The sequence below is a fragment of the Podarcis tiliguerta genome (assembly GCF_965153285.1).
Source record: "Podarcis tiliguerta genome assembly, chromosome: 11".
Classification (NCBI taxonomy): Eukaryota; Metazoa; Chordata; class Lepidosauria; order Squamata; family Lacertidae; genus Podarcis; species Podarcis tiliguerta.
The window spans coordinates 41,883,221-41,908,121 of NC_139544.1; the positions used below are offsets into that span (position 1 = coordinate 41,883,221).

A 24,901-nucleotide genomic window follows, 5' to 3' on the forward strand; every position below is an offset into this window, starting at 1 on the left:
CCCTGAAATATTTGGTGCTTAAGAGATTTCTTTAAAAATAAAAAAAAATCACCACTGCTGTATTTATCCACAGGTACACTAAGATCCTGCCAAAAATATTTCTAATTACCTGTGCACATAAAACCCTTCCATACAATTTCATCAAGAGAATGAGGTGTTTGGAAATTGGGAGTTATACCCCTACCACAGAAAGAAAGGAATAAAATTGCTTCCTTTGCAGGCAGACACCCAAATTTTTCATCCACTCCAAACACACACACACACACACACACACACACAGGCTTTAAGTATATGCATTTCTTACTTGACAGTTTTTCAGACAAAACACAAGAAAACCAGCAGCGAAGTTCAACACAAAAGGAACTGTCAGATTAGACATGCAGGCAGAAAGATAGATTTCTGAATTTTCATCTTCCCCCAAAGAAGCACCATGCTACACAAACCTGAGAAAGGCCAACTAAGAGCAATTTCCCACCAAATATGCTCAGTTGCAGATTCTGGCAGTTTGCCACTGCTACCTTGCTGCTGCCATTCTGTGCCACAATGAGCATTATTTTCTGCTTTAAAAATCAGGAAATAATGGTTAAAAAGAAGAAACTATGACTATAGAACAGCTAAGGGGAGTTGCACAGGATTTCTTTTGACTCCATTGTATAGCAAACCATTTACACTGTTGACCAAAAACACAGCTAGCAATGGCCTCCACAAAGCTGACAATGAATCATAGAACTGTAGAATAGGAAGGGGGTCTTGGGGTCATCTAGTCCAACCCCCTGCAATAATATTCTCTATCATCCTCATAACTTATCTTGTCATCCTGAGATGCATGGAGCAACTATTGAGGTGTTGTACTCTTTACATAATTAGAATGGTGAAATGGGGAGAGAATGGACACGCTAGCTAGCTTCATCCACTTTGTCAAATTCCTATTACCCTCCATGCGCTGGGGTTGCAGAGTCTGCTGTGCTCATGGAGGCTCTCCCCACAATTTAGTATTCTGATCATGCAGGATTATACCTAAACATGGCTAAAGTGATTGATGAACCTGCGATCATTGCAGAGGTAAAGCATGCCTGAAGAGAGAAAGGGTTGTATAAAGGGGGGTGGGAAGAGTTATGGATTTTACTGAACTTATTTCTTAGACATAGACATCTTTCTGTGAAAGCTTTGGTCTCAAAACCAGTGTCTCCCCAACTCACTAAAAGCTATTGAGATGTTTTTTTGAAAAAGAATTACTATTACTACTATTACACCCCACTTGCCCACCTGACTGGGTTGCCCCGGCCACTCTGGGGAGCTTCTAATAGAATATAAGAACATAATGAAACATCAAACATTAAAAAAATTCCAGTATAGGACCTCCTTCAAATGTCTTCAAAGCATCTTCAAATGTGGAGATGCTCATTCAGGGATATAGGGCCGAGACCATTTATGGCTTTAAAGGTCGACACCAACACTTTGAACTGTGCTCGGAATCATACTGTGAGCCAATATAGATATTTTAGGACCAGTGTTATATGGTTCTGGTGGCTGCTTCCAGTCGCCACTCTGGTAGCCACAGAGTAGTTTTCTGGTAGTTTCCAAATCAGCTTCAAAGGTAGCCCCATGTAGAGCGCATTACAGTAATCCAAGTGGGAGCTATCCAGAGCATGTACCACTCTGGTAAGACAGTGTGCAAGCAGGTAGGGTCTCCATCGACACACCAGATGGAGCTGGTAGACAGCTGCCCTGGACACAAACTTAACCACAGAATTAAAGGCAGGTTCTCCCACTAATGTGTAACTGTATGGGAAGACAGGCCACAAAGGCACACATAGAGCTTTAAATGTTCACACGCAAGAGGCTAGGGCAGTTTAGGAAACAGGAAAGGGGTCCAACATGCCAATTCCAATCATTATCAATAAATTAACACAAGGCTGAGCTGAACACAACTACGCATTTGCCACAGAGTAAACAGTGTGGGCAAAGATTTTGGGTCTAGAACAGCCTGCACTAACCTGGGGCCTTTCAGACATTTTGGACTACAACTCCTATCAACTCCAGCTAGCCTAAAACACATGGAGGTTACTGAAGGCTACTCTAGAGAAGCCTCTGCAGTGGCTTAGAAGGTCCTCTTATGTTAACTTGCAGCGTTAATATGAAATCTTATTTTAGGAAGTGGAAGTATTAGATGCTGTGCCCTAAGTATTTAGCCTCTGCCAGCCAATACACTTCCCCTCCACTCTTCCCCATTTTGAGTAATGAGAGATGTTGCACTTTCATGCTGTGATAGGCATTGTTAATGAAAGGCGGAAAAACAAGCACCAAGTAATGAAGATTATTTCCAAAGGCAGCAGGTAGGGGAGCTGGGAAGAACTGACACAGTTACCCTGTTAAAATAGTACACAATAGAGAACTGTTAGTGTTAGCATTCTACACTGCTATGCTTTAGGGATGTCACAGCTATTAACAGTTTAAACTTTCACTTCGTTTTGTTAATTAATGCCTAGAACTTTCAAGTCCCCATTAAACACTACTTCTAGAAGCCTGTTTTCCTAACTCACATTTATTATATACCCGCCTCCCGTTTCTCCTCTCAGCAACTGTAAATATCGGATACATTTGTTAACATTTATTTTAAATTTTCCCTTGCCCCGTTTCTTAGGGTGGATTACAAACCAGAAACAGGAACCTCTTTGTTGTAGAAGTCGTCTTTTGTTGTGTTTATGCAAGCAACTTAGAGGTTTTCTCTCTCTATTGTTTAATATAGTAACAAAAATAAACAATAAATAACTTTCCAAATTCAGCAAAAGCCAAACCAAATTAAGGAGGTCTTTTCCAAATTGTGGCAAGATTTCAACTCTCTTAGGGAAGCAAATCTGAATTTAAAAAGGTATTGAACAAAACCCACACAGATTTTCCTCTTGCACTGGCAGACCCCAACATCCTTCTCCCTGCCACACAGATCTCTAGTAGCAGGGGGGGAAGGAATGTGTCTGGTTGCATTGCCCCTCCAGACACTCCTCCTAATGCTGAACTCAGCCTGGCCGTATCAACTGCTTTGTAGGCGAAACAGCCCCACAGAAAGGCAAGAGGGCTTATATGCTTCCTATGCAACACCCCTGACATATTACAGACCTGTGGGGGCACATTAAAGAGGTAATACTATAGACCAGCTGAAGCATGATCACATATGACCGAAAGTAGCCTTTCCCAATCTTGGACTACAACTCTCATCAGCCTCAGCCAGTATGGAATGTTGGGAATTGTAGTCCAACGGTAACTGAGGTTGGGAAAAGCTGACCTGAAATATCACAGGAAGCCATTGCCCCCGGCCTTCCATAAGAAGCTGCAGCAATCTTTCTGGTTGTATGCTTGAACCCATATTTTAAGGTGGATTCAAAAAAACCAGACAGGATCCAGTTTATTTGAATCCAAATATGTGAAATTCATAATTTCAAAAAATAATAATAATGAAATATATAATATTAGAGGGAAGGCTCAATGAGCACATTTAGTTTGTAGCTGGTTGCAATGAGACACTAGATTAGTTTAGAGGAAGCTCTAACTGTAGGTAGCTAATTCATGAAAAACTTCTGCAGGGAAGCTGAAGAATCTTTAATAGAAAAATTCAATAAGATATTGGAGGGGTGTTCAACAAGGATAGGGAATTCTGCCACCTCAGGGAGTTGTTATGGAATTGCTCTTATTAAGAGACCCCAACAATTAGAATTCTGTGTTATTTCTGGAATTAATTGTAAAACAAAAGGCTTTTCTTTAAAAGGAGTCCTAAAGGGACATTTATTATTGACAATGACAATCTCAGCCATTTGTATGGAAGGTACAAGAATTGTCACCTCCTCAGAACAGGGGAAGGGGCTGGATTCAGTCTTGCAGCATGCCTTCTCCTGCCCAACCACCCCAAGAAAGCTATTTTGCACTGTTCGTATGGTTCTGATTTCAGAAATTAAGTTCAGAAATTACATGTGTGGTTCCTGATACTACAGGGAATGAATGCACAGAAATCTTCTGTGAGCATTAAACTAATGCTGGATTGGAGTGGTTATGGATAGCAAATTTCGAAACCTTGCAAAGTTACTATGACAAGTGTCTCCCAAAGCATCTAAAACAGATTGAATATGTTGCATGTCTTCTTAAAGGGCTGCACTGAACTTCCATCATAATGAGGTCTGAAAACCTACTATTCTTTGATGTAAAGTGAAATGCTACTTCATGAATAAAAAGGTCTCCCATCTGCCTTCCAAAGAGACATATCCTTTGACCCAGTGCTCCAGACTAAAGCGTTGAAATCTCTGCACAAGAATGCCCTGAGCAGACAAAACAGACACTTGAGATGTTAGAAAAATGGTATAACCCCCAATCTCAGACGCTCCTGCAACCTAGCAGAGATAGCACGGCCATGTACCAAAGTGAAAAGAAACTGAAAAAATGAAAGCCAGACCCACCAGTCCCTTAATCTGAAAACTAAATGTAGCTACCATCACAAAAAAAGTATTTTGTCAGGTTAGTAATTCAAAATGAGCTGCTGCTGACCCACAAAAATACTTGAAAAGCTAGCAAATGATGATCCAATGCCATTCTGGGAAATGAGCATCTCTCATGTAAAGCCTCTCTTTTGGAAGACCATAAAACCCTTTTACAAACAAGGATAAATATATTGATTTCGTTGCTAGATCTGCCACTGCTACAGTCTGTCGACTGGCGGAGAACTTGTTGCCTGCAGACATTTTACAGAAAGCTCTGTATCACTAGCCAGCCAGCTGAGCTTGCTAACACTACCACATGCTTAATCAAACAGTAATTACTTAGAAAAGCAAGTGGCAGCAAGCACTGGGGGCTGAATTGAGATACAGTATTCCAATTAAAGAGGGAATTAATTGGCAGGCAATGAATTGCAATGAATTATCAATCTTTTAAAAATTGAATATACTTCTCTAAATATAAATATGCATGTACTATGTTACCGTGACCTCTGTTCTCAAAATCCTATTCATTTATTTTGAAAGGGCTGCGTTGGAGCATTCATTTGGGGTGGGGTGGGGGGACTGCAAGCTATATGGTTCTATTACAGAAATGCACACCGTCTCAAAAAGTTTAAGGGTATTGGTTTGCCTGTATTAGCCCCAAGGCCCATTTGCAAGGGTTCTTGAACAGAAAAATCATGTGGCATATTACTGCACCTTCTATCAATCAAATGCTATTTTAAAATGTACCTTCACCACTAAGGTTGCTACATGACAGCCGATAATCAATTAGTAAGCTCTCCGGAATAGAAGACAAGGCACTGCAGTGTTTGCAGAGGTCTGCCCATTTACAAATGGCTTCTATTTTCTACTCCCTTGCTTCACATACACTACTTGCGGAGTTGAATCTGCCACCACTAATTGTGGCTTTGATTATCACTTTCAACATGGCAGACTTCAAAGTGATAATCATGAGCACAATTACTGAAGGAAGAATGCAAAAGAAACTGAAAGTTAAGCATTCTGGAAAAGAAGGACTAAAATAAAGTTAAATAAATTGCGCTAAACGTTAAATGTGAACAGTCAAAACAGACCATAAATTAATTGTACATTTCCATTGACTTTAAGTCTGAAGCTTGTCTCCCATCTAATTAATCTGGAATTTCTTTTCATAACAATGCCACCATATACACAAAACAAGACTCCACAGCTAACATGGGTTCTGTGGCAATAGGGTACAATTCAAACAGATGATGCTCTAGTTATCTCTGCTTTTAAAGCCAGTTTGGAGTTATTTTGTCTAGTAAATACTGCTAAAAGTTTCTCTATATCTAAAACTGAACCAGTTTACAGTTACAGTGCCAAATACTAACCAGTGATATCAGCTTCCACTAGAAATGAACATACAGATAAATAGCTACTTTTGTCTTAACAACTTTATCTTCTTTCACTTTTCAAGGATGCAAATCTCTATTCCCCCCCTTTTAAAAAACTAATTCAATCAACAAATTGTGTTCAAAGAACTTCAAAAGAGAAAACCTCACCCACCTCTAGGGAGATGTAGTTTAAAGCCACCCCAAAAAAGTCTGCAGACCCCAGATATACTAACTTTTCCAGCAATGCAATTACAGCTACAAATCTGATGTGCTTAAACATCAGGGCTACTTGAAATTCATCAAATTAAACCAGTAATGATAAGCAGAGAAAGTGCAGCCAGCATTTGAGGCAAGGTGTAACACCAGACACAAAAAAGGACTAAATTGGGATTTTAACATATTCTGTGCACTCTGTGCTTATAGCTTAAGCTTTAGACAGCTGAAATAAGTGTGACAAGAAAGACTGCCCTTTCCTGTAGAACTCCACCTTTCACATAAATGAAACTTTCTAGAAACTTTAAAAATGCAAAAATGCACTTTAATTTCTACACAGATTACAAGGAAAACAGTTTCATGTAATAGTTATTTTTCTTCTCCAAATTTATGTGCATGAACATGTTTAAAATCAAGAACTATATAATTAATTAAGCATAGTTTTACAGCTCTTGTAAGAATTTCAAGTAGTAAGGACCGCAGTGTACTAAGAAGTATGGCATTGGAGCCCCATGCCAAGTTATTTAGGCATGTCTTGGATTTGCTTCTGAGGTTCCTTAATTACCCTTGGAAAAGATGGGTGGGAGAAGAAATCAAATGTTTGAAATAGAAAACATTAATGTTGTTGTAAACAAAAAGAATGGTTATGTCCTTTAGTCCAAGGAAGAGTGTACTAATAGGACACAGCATATCAAGCAACCAGCAAATAAAGTAAGAAAGCCTCCATATTTCCCCTAGAAAACACCTCCCTATAATAAAAACTGCAATTTCATTGGGGTAGGTTGAAAAAAACATGAAGAATGGATGAGGATTTGTTGGGCTGTGCTAACCATAGCTCCCTATGAATTATATCTTGGTTGCACAACACATGTTGTACATGCAGTAAATTCCAGATTAAATCCCTTGTATTGGCTGGGAAAGATCCTATCTGAAACCATGGAAAGTTGTCGTCAGTCAGTGTAGATCATTGGTCCAGAACTGGTGGATAAGGGCCCACTACCAGGCTGAAGCCTTATCTAAAGTGGGTTGTAACAGCAGTACAACTGCAACACAAATACATGGTTTTCAAACTAGAAAAGCATTCCCGAAATGGATGTTTGGATTAAAGGTGGGTCCCACTGATAGAGACAATACTGAGCTAGATAGATCAGCGGACTGACTCAATGTATAAGGCAGCTTCTATGGTTGTATGTTGACAATGTGGCACTGGAACCTATTAAGAGAGTCAATTCTATTAAAAAGTTAGGACTGATTGGTAGATGCCGAGGAACAATTAAATTCTAGTGGGGAATACTCACTGAGCTTCAGAGTCGGAGTGCAGCTCAGATAACTGGGCCTCATGTGGTCATAAGACACTTGAAATAAAATTTGCCAGAGTAAATGCAAGTCGTCATATAATGATTCTGTCAACTGGTCAGCAAAGAAAGAATGCTATCCTATCAGTAAGAATGGTGCCAAGAATTCAGGATATTTGACAGCTATCTTAAGCAACACTGCAATTCTTCCAGATTTCTCTTCAACAAATTTTTGTGAGTGTATGAAAAACAAACAAACCAGTTCCTATATTGTTAAGGTCAAAGAAGAAAAGTTTCCTCCTGTCAATGACATTAACCTTCAGTTTAAACAGAAAGCTTTGGTCACATGGCAGTTGTAATCCTTCCAATGCCTGCGTCCAAGATACAGCTGTCCTTCAACTATGCTTTGAACTGGAACTAGCTGTAAGAATATATTTGGATGGAGACGAGAGAGTGAAACTAGTCTTCAGCAGCTAAATGGGGCAAACCACAAGTATTGGAGCACAGAATACAGTGGTACCTCGGGTTACATACGCTTCAGGTTACATACGCTTCAGGTTACAGACTCCGCTAACCCAGAAATAGTACCTCGGGTTAAGAACTTTGCTTCAGGATGAGAATAGAAAGCATGCTCCGGCGGTGCAACGGCAGCTGGAGGCCCCATTAGCTAAAGTGGTGCTTCAGGTTAGGAACAGTTTCAGGTTAAGAACGGACCTCCGGAACAAATTAAGTACTTAACCCGAGGTACCACTGTAAGCTGCAGATAAGGCCTGAGCCTGTCCTGTGGGGAAGGCACTCTGGGGAATCTCTGTACAGAAGAATTGGCCGCCTCTAGGATGCTTGTACAATGCTGGAACATTGTTCCCACAAATGGAGTTTTCAGCATAGTTAGGAAGCACTGAACAATTCATTTGAGAGGATATTTTAGTAATTGCGCAAAATCGCTTGCTTGTGCCAGAAGCCTACTGATATGTGTTTAGGATTTAGGTTTTCATGAGCCAGCAAAGACAAGGTTATGTTTAGATTAGGGAAGGTATCTCCAATAACAAAAATGCAAATACAGCAGCCTGAAATATGTTTAGGCCCTGCCTTTTAAACATGGATTTTTCCTCCAGCCTACTTCATCTGCTGAATACGAATCACGAACCCAGTCCTTTTCATACATCTCACGACGGAGGACAAGCAAGAGTTAAACCACATTTCATCCAAAGTATGTTATAGGACATGTTATGTCTATAAAAGATTACAAGGGATGCCTTTCAGCTCGGTTCTTTTTAATTTATTCCAAACTCATAATGGCAGCTCATTATAAAACTAAGACCTTTGATTTATCCAAGACATTCCTAGCAAAGAGTCATGTCCAACGAAGTCACTCTGTTTGCCCAAGGACTTCTGCCTGCAATCTCCCCCTCCTTTTCCACCCCCGCAATCCAAAACCCCAAACAGATTGGGGAGTGGGGGATGCTGTGGAAGGAGAAGTTCCGTTGAAGCGGAAGTCCTTGCATGAACGAAAAGATGTCGCTGGGTAGTATTTTTAAAGAGTAAGCCAATACTTCTTGTCCCAACAACTCAGACCTGTAGTTTCTCATCAGGCTACTTGCCCAGGTTAACTATTTTTCCTGGTGAGTAGTTTGGCAGACCCCGTCTCTCTTTCTCAGGGACATATACACAGGAGGGTTGCTAACATTTTGGGAGCTTATTTGCAAAAAATATATATATCAAAAAATCATTATGGATATTTCTATGCTATCACTCAATAAGATCCCCAGGGAGAGTTGCATAATCACAACACATTCCCTATGTCGAAACTTAATCTAAGCTATCAGTGTCATTTACAGGGAAACCTAACATAAGATGCCCATCCTTTGTGGTTCCAGATGGTTACTGATTCATTTCTAGACTCAAATCAAAGTGCTAACTATTACTTTTAAAGGCTTAAATCATTTGTGGTCAGGACACTTGATGGATTAGTAGAGGAGGTTTCTTTATTAGAGGCACATTTGTGGGGTAAGTCTTAAAGAGACTGCTCTGGAGCTGCACCAAGTTGTGAAACCCTCTGTTGCTCAGTCCCTGCTCCTGCCAACCTAGCAGTTCGAACGCACGTCAAAATGCAAGTAGATAAATAGGTACTGCTCCGGCGGGAAGGTAAACGGCGTTTCCGTGCACTGCTCTGGTTCACCAGAAGCGGCTTAGTCATGCTGGCCACATGTACGCCGGCTCCCTTGGCCAATAAAGCGAGATGAGCGCCGCAACCCCAGAGTCGGCCACGACAGGACCTAATGGTCAGGGGTCCCTTTACCTTTACTACCAAGGAAGATCTATGTTTTGCCCTCTTCTGCCTCTTTTGGCAGAATTTTTTTAAAAAACTTAACTGGCTGGTGTGTTTTGGTACTTATCTGCTATTCAACTATTCATTTGTAAATGTTTTTTAAAAGTTTTACTTGAGTGTAATTTTTTGGTATTTTATATTGTTAGTTGCCAAGGGTGTCCCCAGGTGGAAAGGTAAGACATGCATTTACTAAAATAAGATAAATCTTGCGGCATTCCTAACATACCAGGGAATATGTAAATCTGTCTAGCACTACAAGTCCTGTTTCAGCTTAAGAACCATAGTGTGCTATTCTGTCTGTCAACTAAACATTCATCTCTCTTACCAGTCTTAAAAGAATTTTTTAGGAACTCTGTGGAAATGTTCTCCTTTGCTCCTGTATTCTCCATTTTCAGGTAGCTCTTATTATATTTAATTCCTAACTGCAATTCATTAATCTGTTCATTACTAACAAACATACCAGATCAGACCATTAGCCTACTTGCCCAATCCAAGATGGACCATCTTTATCTATGCCAGTTTTCATTTGCATTCATTTTTAAAACCCAATGGTGTCCCCTAACCACAGTAAATCCTATAACAGGAATGAAACACACTCTTGAAATACAGAAGTACTGAGTTAAATGTAAGAATCAATTTTAGGCCATTAGTACATCAGACTGTTAAACATACTGCTTGAGGTATTGGCAGTAACAAATGTTCTAACTGAATGCAAAATATTGTACAATGCCTTATATTACCAGCAATTCTGAAGTGACAGCTAGAAAGTCAATGTTAAAAGAAATTTAGAAATGAAATGTATAATTCAAACTCTGTTCCTTTTGAATGCTTCAAATCTTCAGCTAAGCAGGCGTCCAGCTCCCTCAAAATACCAACCTGTATTTTCTAATTTTACTGAGTTCTTCTGTTACTGGCTGGTGTTCTACTAACTCATAATCATACAGAGTTCTTGAAAAACAATACTGATATCATGGCTAGCAATCTGGGGGTTGTAGCATGCCCCCTAGGTTAATGGGCATGTGGTAAAAGTCTGACTGTAGATACCCACAGTGAATATTTACTCTTCTAATTCACTTACGTGCAGAAATACACACTTGCTTGGAGTATGTTCTATGGAACTAAATGAGACTTTCTTCTGAGTAGACACACATAAGATTGCACTGGGACTATTGTGTTATCAGTTCAAGAACTGATCACGAAATCTACAAGTCAACCTTACAACAATGACCACAATTTTCAGTATCACTAAGCTCCAGAATAGATACTGAGGTATCCATAGCATTATCTACAAGAGGTCTTAAAACTGTGTCACAGAGAGCCACCCCTAACTCAAAAGAATTATTTGGGCCTCCAAGCGTAACCAGCACAAAGTAAAGACAAACAGCTCAGCTGGCAGCATTCAGTTATCTCCAGTCTGAGGTCAAGCAGATCAAAGGAGCAAACAGGGATCACAGAGATGCTTTCAGGTTCCCTGCAGAAACAAAACAGGCCATGAAAAATAAAGGGTTGCATTGCTGGTCCTTCACTACTACCACTTGAAGAAGTGGGTGGGCACATGACCCCTGACTGGGAGAGAATGAAACAATACTTTCTACTCCAGTCCGTGTCTTTTGGGCCAGGGATGGGTCTACTTTACATTACACCCAGGGTACCTCTCTTAGGAGCAGCCAGACTCTCAATGTGAGAAGTATGGCTCCAAACCACACTGAGGACATTAAAAGTACAAGATATCTCTAAAGCTCCTTTAAATTCTACCCCATTTACATCTCTACAGTTCATTAGGGCTAACATTGGTCCCTTCAACTCTATGGGAAGATTCCTGCTACTCCTTTGTCCTGAATGAAGTCTGCCGGTTTAGGGATAAGTTTCTCCTATTCTTTCCAATATACAAAGCCCAACTGGAATGGGGGCAAATGGCATCTTATACCAACCTGGAAATCTTTAGGAAGTTGACTCATTTTGACCAGGAATCCCACAATCAGAGTTGCAGTATTTATTATTATTATGCCAACCTTGCCAGCAACAACTTGCCACTAGTATTATTATTACTTAATTAACAATAGTACTGTGGTACTTACGTACTGGATTAAGCATTTCTTGCTATAGCATACAGACAAATTAGGACAGCTACTTTTATATTTTCCTGTTTTTGAGCTGCAAAGTGATCTGGAAGAGCAATATTTACAACTCAACAAATCAGACTGTGAGTGGACTAACAGGCACGAGGGCTCATGCAGAAACACCGCAGAGATTACTGAAGTTTAAGAGAACTATATGTGACACACACAACTTTATAAAAGGAGAAACAGGATTTCTATAATAGTACTGGAACCAATTTTGTTTCATATGGTAGAAGTTAAATCATTTTAAGTTTCACTAAGGGAGACCACTGCTGACATCTCACGTCAGCAACAGGGCAATTTCCCAACATAGACAAAGCCTAGAGGGGCCACCTCTCACCCTGAATTTTATAATGTCAGCCAAGATCAGCTGGCAAGCTATCGATATCAGCTCCTCAGGATAAACTCCAGACCTTTGGAATTCAACCCATGGATGGTTCACCTGGTGTTGCTGTTAGGCCACAAACTCAGGATGCTACAGAAGGACCCATGCTTTAGATCTGACTGTTTAGATGTAGGAAAAACATCTGTGGCAAGGCTAAACGAGGAATCTTTTTGAAAGTATTTATTCTGCTATATTGAGGGCTTCTTCGTGTCTCATTTAAGCTGAGTACGTATCACCCACATAAATTATCCTCTGCAAATGTCCACATTCTGTCTCCCAGTCTAGGAATCACTACAATATTTTGCCTATTTCTTTTGCAGACTTTATCAATGTCACCATAAGGGCATTCAAATTTAAGAAACACATTTAAAGGTCAACTCCACTGAAACATGATGCAGTCAAATTATTGCATAGTATCCCATTTCAGCAATAAAAGGTGAGAAAATAAGGGCAGCCCCTTTGCCAGAAAAACTCATGATGAACCAGTATTATGAACTGTGTGTCTGTCTCTATGGATGGATGGATAGAAGGATATAGATATAGTTATAAGTTGGTGGGTGCTCGAGTTTGTGGGTACTCTTAACCCCTGGACCCAGCAAATGTTAAAATATAAGCCAGGCTGGCTTCCTGAAGAAGTAATCGCCTTGGGAGATGGACCATTAAAAGCAGACAGATGGGAGAGGCCCCTCCTCCAGCTCTGAGTCAGGTAGAAGATGAAAAGAAGAATTTTTGAAGAGTGGAATGGAGATTTTAGAATGGAGTTTTTGCAGTGATACTGCAGATGGTAAAATGCAGCAAGCTGGAGAGAGGGTCAGACCCATGTTTTAGAGTTATCTTTGATTTCTGTTTGAATCTAAGGCTGCAGCTATGGGAGGGATCAGACCCTCTTGGAGTGCAATGGTGGGAGCCCCTCCAACACAGGGGCTCAGCTTGTATATATGTGTAAATAAACCATATATCATAAAGACACCAGAGTCTTTACCGTGCCTCATTTCCAAAAGGAAACAGGGACCCTGGGTGAGTGGCTGGAACTCCTAGAATCTCGCACCGCTGAGAGGTTGGGGTTGTGTGAAATAATATTAAAGCTGCTCCACTGAGCTAGAAGACTAGTGGCAAGAGAGGAAGACATTTGCAGGGTAGTCCATTCAAATTTCAATAATTCTGATTGAAGTTAAGGAAGTTACAGAGTCAGTCTCAAAGTATATACGAGTAACCAGAGTTTGGGTTATTAAATTTTATCACATTAAATGGACACGATGCAAATTTGTGGCTCATTGCTGTGGGTGTTGACATTAAGACTTCTTAAAACTGGATTGCATTAATTTATTTTTCATCATCAAACATCAAAAGTTCAGTCTGCCACAGAAGCACAAACTGAACTTTTTGTAATGATCTTATAGATCGTTAATTCATTCAGGGTCCACATTTCTAAATTCAGTGAAGACTAGTCTAGCCGTACTTCAAATGATACTTGTAAGTGACTAGAAGTTCAAATAGGCTAGGGAGGGCAAGGGGTAAATTAGAACAGGCATATTTAATTCTAAGAAGTTTGGAGAATCCCCCCCCCCCAATAGCTTTACAAGCTTTACAAGGATTGATTGATAACAAGTAGTATTATTTTAGGGGGGAAACTATTCATTTAACAAAAAATACCTGTAAAAATATGCAGCATATGCAGAATCTGTATCTAGGGTTAACACAGAGTGCATTTTACCTGTAAGATGAACTTAACTTACACAGGCTGTCTTACATATAAAATATTCTACTATATTTAAAGAATACAAAAAAGTGCAGTTGAATTTAAGTGTGCTCCCACACAATGACCAAGCATTTCAACAAAATCTGCACCAAGAATTGTTCTTCATATTGCTAGATAATGTCGCTGAAGAAGTCAATCGGAAAGTTTCATTTTATTTAATATTAATTGTAATGGCATTATTGAAAAGGGGGAGCACAACTGATCCCCACCCTGATACCCTGAAATGCTCCTGAATGCATAGATGAGCTGGGAATCCCCCCAGAATTCAGCTCTGCACTTGCTAAGAGGGGCTGGATACATCCTTCAATAACCACCCTGTTTAATTAAGGTAGCACTGCAAGTTTTCCCAAGCCACTGCCATTTGCTTTCAAGGAGGTACGTTCTCGCAATGTTCAAAGGTAAGCACACTACAACTTATGTATTCTTAGGGGTTCTATTACCATTTTCCATCTCCAAAAATCAAACATGATACAATTGTCAATGAAAATTATTCTTTTAACTATGACATTCCCACTAGGAGTCTTGGATGCTTTACAACAAAAGTCAGGCCATTGTATAATGTAAGCATAAATATCAGGTTGCATCACTGTACTAGTGATGGACCACACGCTGCAATATGTTAGAACTTAAAGGCTGCCAAAATTATGATCTGGTAATGATTAGCAAAAGAATGCTACACAGTTGTTTCTAATTGCAATCCTTCATGCATATTTAAAACAGGGTGTATGAACACAGCTTACAATTAATTTACACGGCTTCTTTAAACTGTGTTGCGATAAAATGAGACAACCCAACAGTTAATTTTAAGAAGTGTTTGTAAATCATTCATGTATAACAGGGAAGTGGGCAGATTCCAATATGTCACATTAAAAATGTTTTTTACTGCTTCTTAACCACAATTTAGTCAACAGGAATGTAGTCAAGATGCATAATTTTGTATTTTAAACTCTTGCATATCTCAGTACAGTGTTTCCCCGCAAGACGAATGCCTCGCAAGACGGAAAACCCGCTAGACGAAAGGGTTTTCCGTTTTGGAGGTGCTCCGCAAAACGAATTTCCTATGGGCTTGCTTCGCAAGACGAAAATGTCTTGCTAGTTCCTGCGGGGTTCTTTTCCTCCCCCCCCCCTTTTCCCAAGCCGCTAAGCCGCTTAACAGCTGATCCGCTAATCCGCTTAACAGCTGATCCGCTAAGCCGCTTATCAGCTGATCCGCTAAGCCCGCTAAGCCGCTAATAGCGCTAATCCGCTAATGGGCTTGCTTCGCAAGACGAAAAAAACCGCAAGACGAAGAGACTCGCGGAACGGATTCTTTTCGTCTTGCGAGGCACCACTGTACACACTTTTTTTCCTGAAGACACATTCCTGCATTGCAGGAGGTTAGACTCGATGATCCTCAGGATCCCTTCCAACTCTTCTATCCTATCCTATTTTATGACTTTTATGATTTACCAAGGTACCCATTTTAGTCAAGAAAGGCCTTTTACTCGGCAGTTACACTCTTTTTCCAGTACCCTATGGAGGACTGAATACCTGTTGCACAGAAACAACCCTCAAGGCAGCGTACGCAGCAGAAAGCCCTTACCAATTTTTCATCAACTGTGATGAGTTGCGTGTCTTGAGCTTGGTCCTGTGCCAGCCGCCATGTGGAAGTGTTCAGTGACCTGCAGTGCAAGACTTGAAGTTAAAAAATGATTCATGCAATGAGAAAATAGAGGCAGACAAATCTTACATAAACAAGTTACTTTAACAATATCCATCTTGTAAAAAAAGGGGAGAGCAATGAGGGCTCAAAAATCCACCCACCTCCCGCCACCCCCCAATTAGTTCTGTCTACTGAGTTTTTGGCAGACTCTCACTTAGCAGTTCACAACAGGCTGCACTTTATGTCAGCCTACAGGCTCTCTGTCACACAGAGACTGCCAGTGGCAAGGACTGTACTACTCTATGCAAGTACAGTAGCTGGTTTGTCACGAACGAACAGGGGAAAAAATGCAAAGCTACTGCGACTCCTCTGGAACTCTGAACTTCAATGAAGCATCAGAGGACTTAAACTCATTAGTCCCTTTCCAAACAATTCAAACTGCAGTGGAAGTTTCAAGGCAGGATCATAAATGAAAGAACACTCCTGAGACTAGTTAAGACACAGATTCTGAATTAATGCCTAGGCCCTGTTCAACATTTCTCTGATGTACACATTTATCTGCAAATAGCCACTGTAACTGACTTCTAAAGATCTGTCCCAGAAAAATGATTCAAGTCATTTCTATGGTTCAGTTAGTACATTAGGCCAAACACTGGGCTGGATCCAAAAGTTGTCCTTGCGCTGGACGAAAGGACTGACACTTTGCAATGGGAACACTGTGCGAGAAAATCCAACTAAATTCAAAGAGGTTGTATAGCCTCCTGTGTAGGCAGAAGGAAACAGAACTGCTACAGAATTAACCTCTCATATCACTATGCGAATTCTTGCTCAGGCATGTGAGGAAAGCGGTGGCAGCTCTTTTCCTTCTCAAGGTTCTTTGGATCCAACCCATTGTTTTCAACTGTAGTTATCAATATTCATTAAATAAATGAAAGATTCCAAGCACACACTTTTTTTTTTAAGATGAAGCTTGAGACTTCATCTTTTTTATTAGTCTATTGTTTTTATTAATTTACTGTATGCCACTTTGTAATCAAGATACCTGTACAGCTCATTATGTTTTATTGTTTAGCTTAAAAAGCAAGACAGAGCATTATAAATGTCCATCTATTTCACTTCCATCCCACTCCTCTTTGGGAAACATCAGATCAGCAAGTTTACTATGGACAGAATTTAAAAACCAGACTCCTTTTAAGTTTTGAATTGTCTCTGAAGCAGTTACATAATTCACAAAGCAAGCAGACTTCCAAATGCAAATTATATTTTGAGTTTATGAGGTGCCATAGCTGCCTTGCTGGCATAGATTCCACCACTACATGAGCATCACCATTTTTGAAAGTCAGCAATTTGGTCTGACTGTAACTTGAACAAGTTTGAAAGACAATATGTCCCACTCCCACAAGACGCTAACCTTCAAACAGAAAGCAAAAAAATAGTTTACTTCCTCAGTATTAGCTTTCTAGTAGCTTATAATTTAAACTGTGGTGATTTATTGAGATCACTTTCAAGCATGCAAACCTAACTAGTATTTTATCTTGGTTATAACACATCATTCTTAATAATGACTAGAAATCAGGCTTACCCAGATGTGCGATATTTTAACAAAGCGAAGCAAGCTTCCAAAGCAGAGACTATCCCAGTTGTTTCCGACTGAAAATGAACTTTAAGGCTACTCACAAAGTTCCATTAATTAGAAGAAAATAGCTAAGAGTGTCTCACATGCTGCCTTGTGAACTCCAGAAAGCTAAAGAAAATATATCTGAATGCCTCCCAATGTGAAGCAAACAAGATAAAGCCAGAATTTCAGGCAAGTGGTACACTCTCTTCTTAAAAGTTTGGACATAATAAGAATCACAAGAAAAAAGGGGCAATAAGATGGTGCTATCATATCTTACATAAGAACAGGGCAGAAAGCAGGGCCACACAGCCAAGGATCAGGCAGGTAGGTGTGAGGGCAGACACTTTCTGAAATAGCCTGCTCTTAAGCTGTTTAGGGCTTTAAGGCACAAACCAGCTCTTTAAGTCAAGCTTGGAAACAAAATCAGTTTAGATTCATGTTCCAGCTGCTGAAACCCAGACAATAATTTGGCAGAACCGTTTTTGCACTCACTGAATCTTATAGAACTGTTTTGAAAAGCATCCCTACATTGCAGCAATACAGCACTATCTGAAAGTAACCAAGACAGAGGTGACCGCTAATCTGTGGCCCTCCAAATGTTGCTGGCCTGACGGGAGTTGCAAGTTCAATCTCTGGAGGGCCACAAGTTAGTCATACTCTACTACAGGATGAGTTACTGACACCAGGCCCATAGTCTCCAGAAAAGGCCAAATAACCGGCTAACTAGCCAAAGCTACCAAAAGGCACTTCCTGCCACTGTGGCCGTCTGTAAATCTAATGAGAGTGACAAGTGAGGATCAGAACTACCCGCACGCTATGCACCTGCTGCTTCAGGGAGAATGCAGCCCATCTGTGCAAGCTAGACGTGGTTCTATTACATTTTTGATCAAATATTCTCAAAAGGCAAGCACAGCCAATCTTCAGCATGCCTTCAAGTTCCATTCTTTGTCAATAACATCTGTACAAGGCTGTTAATAGTATCAGTGTTAGAAAATGGGATTGGAATGTCAGAAGCCATGTGGCTCCTGGGATTTAGGGCAAAATGTCTAGGCACCATTTTTTGCTCCTCTGCTACCAGACCAGGCAGCCTCGCAGCAAAATAAATAAAAAGAAATAAAAAAATGCTGCCAGGCGTATCAGGGGGTCAGCAGGGTAGTGTAGCAGCAAAAGACACATCTGATTCATCCAGCAGCGTGGCAGTAAAAAATGGTGCATCTTTTGCTGCTGCGACACTGGGCGAATTAGATGTTTGCCAAGGGTTGTGCTGCAGAAAAAGAGGCGTGTCTTTTGCTGCCGCTGTGCCCGGCAGACCAGATGACTGCAGCCAGGCAGGTGGAGATGCCAGGTGCCAAGGGCAGCCCCTGGACATCTCCATCCAGTCGCAAAAGTCCGACTGCCAATCGCAAAACGCGAATGGTGCTCAGCCTTCAAACGCTGCATGGGGTACCCTCAAAACTACTGCTCTTCAAATTGAGGCGATGCAGTTTCCACTTTAAACAAGTGAGTGAAAGTCATAGTTCATGGTTTTACACTCTGAATAAAAACAAGACAGAAGTGATGATGGTTGGTGGTCCCTGGACCGCAGTGTTTTTGTAGGTGATTGATGGTGTTCGCCTCTAGCTGCAGCTGATCAGGACCACAGGAGTTGACGGACTGCTGTCAAGACCCAGGAAACCAAGATCGCTGCTAAATACATTATGCTGTGTGTTTCTCCATAAATAAATATAGCTATCACCTGAATCAAAACCTTCAAGACCTGGAAATATCCAGTGGGATTTACATCCAAAGAAGTTACATTCAGAGAGGGTAGGGGTACACTGTACAATGTATGCAATTTATTTCAATCAAAGAATACCAGTCCGTTTCTCTATTGCTTTTGTTTGTTTGTTTGACCCTAACACCACAGGGCCGCTTCCACCATTGAAGTATAAAATGAAAACACAAAATACATCTCATAAAATGAACAAAACAAACAAACCAACCCCCCCCCCCATAACAATATACACATTTACTACTTATCTGGCAGTTTTTAAATCCTGCTAATTTTCCTAGAATTAATTGCATTAATTTTCTACAGTTAAATATGTGCAGGCAAGTCACTACACGCCTGAGAAGTGCTATGAAATATTTCTTTTGTGACATATTGACAGGGAAAAAGAGATAGAAAAATCAAGCTCTTTTCTATGTTGCATAACTTTTCCTGTCTAGAGACAATTTTATTCACCACAGGAAACAGGGCAAGTGACTTTTACTATGTTATATTTATAAACACCTAAAAATAATTGTGTTTGTACCCTAAACTAAAGATATTGTAGATAAACAGAATTTGAAACACAGATCTGAAATGAAAATATTCAAAAGGATAGATAGTACACATATAGGAACTTAACTTGGAGAAAAAAGATACCTGACATTATGTCCAGACATGGACAGGTGATTTCACTATATCAGTCTCCTGCAACAACATTGTCTTGGAAACACAGATGCCACTCATTTGGTGCATGAAATAAAACCAAAATAAAACTAATTTTAACATTACTAGCCAAAGGTCAGGCAGCTACTTGGTATCATGTATCAAAGTCAATTACTACAGAAAGTTCACCTGTCTTTTGAAATTGAACTCATGACCCTTTAGGTAATAAAAACATGATTTAGGAAATGAACAACTACTAGGCATTTCATATGAGCGCTACAAATAGAAATACAACTGAAGCCCCCCAATGTTGATCACAACCAGTGGTGCTATCAAACTCCAAGTGAAAAAAGTGCATTTCTTTATGCTTCCGTAGCATCAGATGCCGAAATAGGTCAATCAGAGTGCTATTTATACATACAATTGCTTAAGAAAATGAGTAATTTGGTAACAAAATTGCTGAAAGAAAGAGTCACCCACTGATAACAAGCCAAGGAACTGCTGCCTAGACCAGACAAGGTAGACAATGATGCTGGTTCCAATAACTGCTGCAGCAAAACAACAGCTTTTCAGCTTAAGGAGGAATACAAAATCTAACAGAACAGTAATTATGCCCATGCAGCATCTCCTTAGCTCCTGACTAGTACTGTACTGGAATTCTGTATTTGTGGGCGGCTGGTGGCAACAGGGAGACGACTGGGGGCGGAAGGATTACAAATTTGCAAAAACCACAGGTGACCTAAGTTCTGCCCTGCCAGTGTTTTCTGAAATGTCAAATGTCTCCCCACACAAATATATTCAGATTGTACCAAAAGCCACAGTAAATAACAAGTGTGCTTTTATTATCACAAAGTAGTACAAAAGTCAAAGGGTTTAATTCCAGAACTGTGAGGAATGAAACAGCTAACGTTCCACAACCCACCTCTGTGTTCAGGAAAGGCTATGATATTTTACTTTTTTAATTTTTGTGCTGCCGGTTGTCCCCCAAAGTCAAAGGAACAGTTTCAAATAGCTAGTACAAGGGCTGCTGTTTATATGTACAACTAGTTATCTCCCCCTAGTAATTAATAAGTCATATTGTGAAAAACGATCAACACTGACATTGTTCACTTATTAATTGTTAACGAGTTTGCTCACTTCTGATCAAAGGCGTTTGCGCCTTTAGTAAGAAAACTTACAATAACGTAGGGCACAGTACAACTATAAGGGCAAAATATAACATCACATTTGTGTATGCAATAGGTCTTCTCTTTCCATGCCCCCTGCCACCACCTTCTACCCCCCAGGGTGTCTCCCCATTCTCAGGAGCAGATCTGAGGGGCATGCAATGGGAGGAGAGAAAAGAAAATTCCTGTTTTCATGAGTGGAACAAGCAAAAAGCCACAACTGGATATCACCCATAGGGGATTTCATCACTTTCATCTTTCAAAATGGTCACTAGCTTGGTGGCCTCAATTGCCTTAGCAATAGTTCTGAAAAAGTATATATTAACTAATCATTTACTTAACAATTTAGACCAAAGCCAGTAACACTATTATCTTACGAACTTATTATTCAAATATTTTTAACAAACCAATTATGTATATCTGTGTGAAGTATAACAGCATAACAAATAGGAAGAAGCAAGTGCGAGCAGATGCAAAAGAGGCACCTTTAATAGTTGTGCATAATTTCACAACAACTTCATAAAGGGAGCTTTAGAGGGAATTTTAGCAAGTAAGGCAGGTCCGCCATCCATTTTCCTTCTGGTCACTTCAGAAGAAGTGGGTATAAATGTCAAGAAGAATTAACACATTCAATGGCAACTCTTCACACAAATCATTCACACACAGGCTAGTCCATGTTTGTCACAATAGAAAACAAACCAGACACACTTGCCCCATTATACATCTCCTCAACGTACTTCTATTTTTTACAGTGCAATTCTTTCCCAACTGAAATACTCCCAAACAGTATGCACAGGACTGCATCCGTAACTATCCTATGTAAAACCATCTCACATCTTATTCTGCTTTGCCATGTGCAGATGTGAATTTGCTCCCTGCTCTTAAATTTGCATTTTGAAGCACTGTACTTTGAACATGCTACACCCTTAAACATCCATTTAAAATATACACACACACTAATTACAAATCTACAAACAGTAGATTATGAATTATGAATATCACTGCATTTCTAGGTGAAACCAATCATCAGTGAGTTGACAAGTGTACACACAACCAGGGGCTGCAATTGGTCATGATGTTTTGAGTCTGAATAAATGGTTCTCTACAGAAAACAAGTTATCTATATTTATTTGAGGTTTTGCGGTATCAGCTATGCAAAGGGCTGTTGCAACTCATCTGCTCTCTGGACAGGACACTGTTCTGTTGAAGGATATATATCTACTCAAAATACTGTGTAATATACGTACACAAAATAATCTTATTTTCAGAATGGAGAATTATTCCCTCAAAAGCAGGGACTTCGAAGAGTTTATCCTGTGATGCCATACAAAAAATGCAATTGATAATCAGAATTATTAGCAGGAGTAATAAAAGACAAAATAAATCTTTTTAAACAGAGAAATAAGAGGTAAGCAACACCTGTAAGTTTTCCCTAATGAATACCTAGAGGTTTTTGTGGAGATTCAGCGGAATCTGCACTCTGTGGCTGCTTTTAAATGAAATTTTTAAAACCTTGCTGAGTTCTAGTCAAGACTTTTACATATGGTTTAGTTTCATCTTGGTACAACTATTTCAAAAGATGCCTACAAGTGGGTTGGTGAAAGTTCAATCTCTGTCAATCATGGAACTGAAACATACACAAACAAATAAGAGGCAACTTCTTCATTCAGAAATTGACTAAGGGCTTGTAATTTTTTTTTTAAGTACAATAATAAGCAGTGTTATGAATCATGTAAAAAAATTGAACTTATTTTTCTGCTTTATCTAAAACTAAATGAATTTTATTTAGTCTAGAGAAAAAATGTGATGTTAATCTGTATTGCCACCAATCATATTGATTGAAGAACAAAGTTCAAATACTGCTTGAAATTGCCAGCTCTCTTTGGATATAGGGAATGACCTTACCAATAGAATGGAAGTTTCTCACACTGACAATCAAATATGTGCTTTGTAATGAATAACATTCTTGAGATTCCTGAAAAACACAATGGCTGGTTAAGTAATAGATCTTTCAAAGAAGACTGTTTATCTGCCAGAAAAATATAGGTGTCAAAAGCGAGACAAACAATTAGAAGTCATGCCTCTCTAAAATGCAAGATGAATATTGAACATATAGTGATACCGATTATTTGAACACAACAAAAATCATATTTGCATTTTAATTTGTTGTATACCATGCAGTAATTAGAACTGTGATATAATCTTAATTTTAAAAACCAGCACTGCTTTTGATTTATTGTCCTACAAAATTTGGTAATAGGCTCTAATTAAAGGGTGGCTTACGACATCGTTAGTGTCTGATTTTTCCACTATTCAAAGAAATGTGAAAGTGGGTTCATTCTTTCAGCGAGTTAAAATCCTAGACTGCATAAGCAACCCAAGCAATTGCTTGAGGCAATATTTTTAGGGGCACAGTGAAGCATCATGAAATCAGAGATGGACATCTTAGGAAACTTTACAATATAACTCATTGTGCAGGCACACGCAATCAAGTGCCTTTTATAACATTGCAAGGAATACTGGGACACACTTTCCAGATGATGCTGTGTACCACTTGGGACGATCTACTGCCTTGAGGTAGCACTAATTGGATATTTCGGTCCAAGGAGATCGCTTAAATACATCAATGTTTGTCTCAATGGGTTGAAAAGAAGAAGAATGCAATGTAAAGAAGCTGTTACTTGAAGTCCCCATTTTAGGAAAACTTAAGACCAGTGTTTTTTCCCTTTAAAAATGTTTAGTGGTACTCTCATTTGCACTCGAGAAAATCACCATTTTATAGTTCAAATCGGGAAAAATAAATACAGTAAATGGACCAAAGTACAAAGATTCACAGAATGTTTAGGGGTATGCATACCCCTGCATCCCCCCCAGAAAAAAGCACTGCTTAAGACCACCCAAGAACTGAAGCTCCAATATTCAATATAGAATTCTTTTTTAAAATGTATTACCAATGAGATCTAGGATACAGAAGACAACCCATAATGCATTTGTCCAGAAGTGTAGCCATTTTAAACTATGCTAACATCAGACTATAAAAATGTTGTAACTGCTCAGATCCTGATTCCCAATGACACAAACATTTGCATACAACTGTGAAGTTCATTAAAAAAGGACCGAGGTAGGCCAAGAGACAAGTAGGCCTTTATCTAAGAAGACTCTTGTAAACTACTTGCATTACAACGTTATACACATTTATTGGGAAACTTATTTTGCAGTAAGTCTCACTGAATCCATGTATAGGGGTTTGGGGTTTTTTTCAAAAGGAAATTTCTTTCATATTTTGCTCCAGTGTAGATCCATTTCTTCTTTCTGGTTTAAGAAACAACAGCATATTAATCTGAATCTTCTATTTATTCAGCAGTGTTTCTGTGCAAATTTTTCCAACCAACACTAGTATATGTACTAACTGATAATAAAGCTAAAATGGATGACACAGGTTAGGGATGATTAGAAAAATCTTTATAGCCCAATCCTATAGTAAGGCAAGGCACGCCTTAAAATCAGTGCACTAGAGTGTGCTTGATTCTGCGAAAGATCAGGGCAATTTTCCCTCATAGGAGTACAGTATTTTATTTCTCCCACAGGTAAAAGAGTATACTTTTTTAAAAAACCACAATAACCAATCAGATGGGTCAAATTTAGCCCAGAGAAAAGAGGGAGAAAAATACACAGAGAAAGACTACTCAAAAGGTAAGACATTTCTTCTATACAAGCTCCAAGAAAACCTCTGTAGCTCCTCCCTTCCGCTTCTCCCTCAAACTGGTTGCTGATAGCATATGGTACAGTTCAATTTGTGTGAACTTTCTTTAGCTCTAATTAGCTACAAATGTAGTAAGTTCTAATCATAGGCAACTATCAAACCTAAACAGTATGAAATGAATATACTCTTCCTCTTATTTTCTCCACTAAATCAGCAATGAATTTGTTAGGGAGACTTTGGTTAAGATGCAAAGGAAAGGTCAAAATATGGTGTACATATACACATATTCACACGCTATAATAATATTCAGGGCTTCCCAGTCCCCGAAGAGTTTGTCGACAGTTGAAATTTGTCATTCAAAAGCAGCTATACTACAGGACATTGTCCATGCTGTAAATAATATATGTGTGTGAAAAGAG

At 39.5% G+C, this 24,901-nt stretch overlaps 1 protein-coding gene across 2 annotated transcripts in view; it reads right to left on the reverse strand.

Annotated features, from left to right (window-relative positions):
• NDUFS4 (NADH:ubiquinone oxidoreductase subunit S4) overlaps window positions 1–24,901 on the reverse strand; it is a 44,507-nt gene that overhangs the window by 18,323 nt on the left and 1,283 nt on the right. The window contains exons 1-2 of one of the 2 annotated variants that reach the window (XM_083403244.1): window positions 22,685–22,754; window positions 15,523–15,601 (exon numbers count right to left, since the gene is read on the reverse strand). In XM_083403244.1, coding sequence (XP_083259370.1) covers window positions 15,523–15,601; window positions 22,685–22,743 — 138 coding nt within the window. In that variant the 5' untranslated portion in view covers window positions 22,744–22,754. Of the gene's footprint in view, window positions 1–15,522; window positions 15,602–22,684; window positions 22,755–24,901 lie in introns of those variants that run through there. The other variant, XM_083403243.1, reaches the window with a different exon arrangement.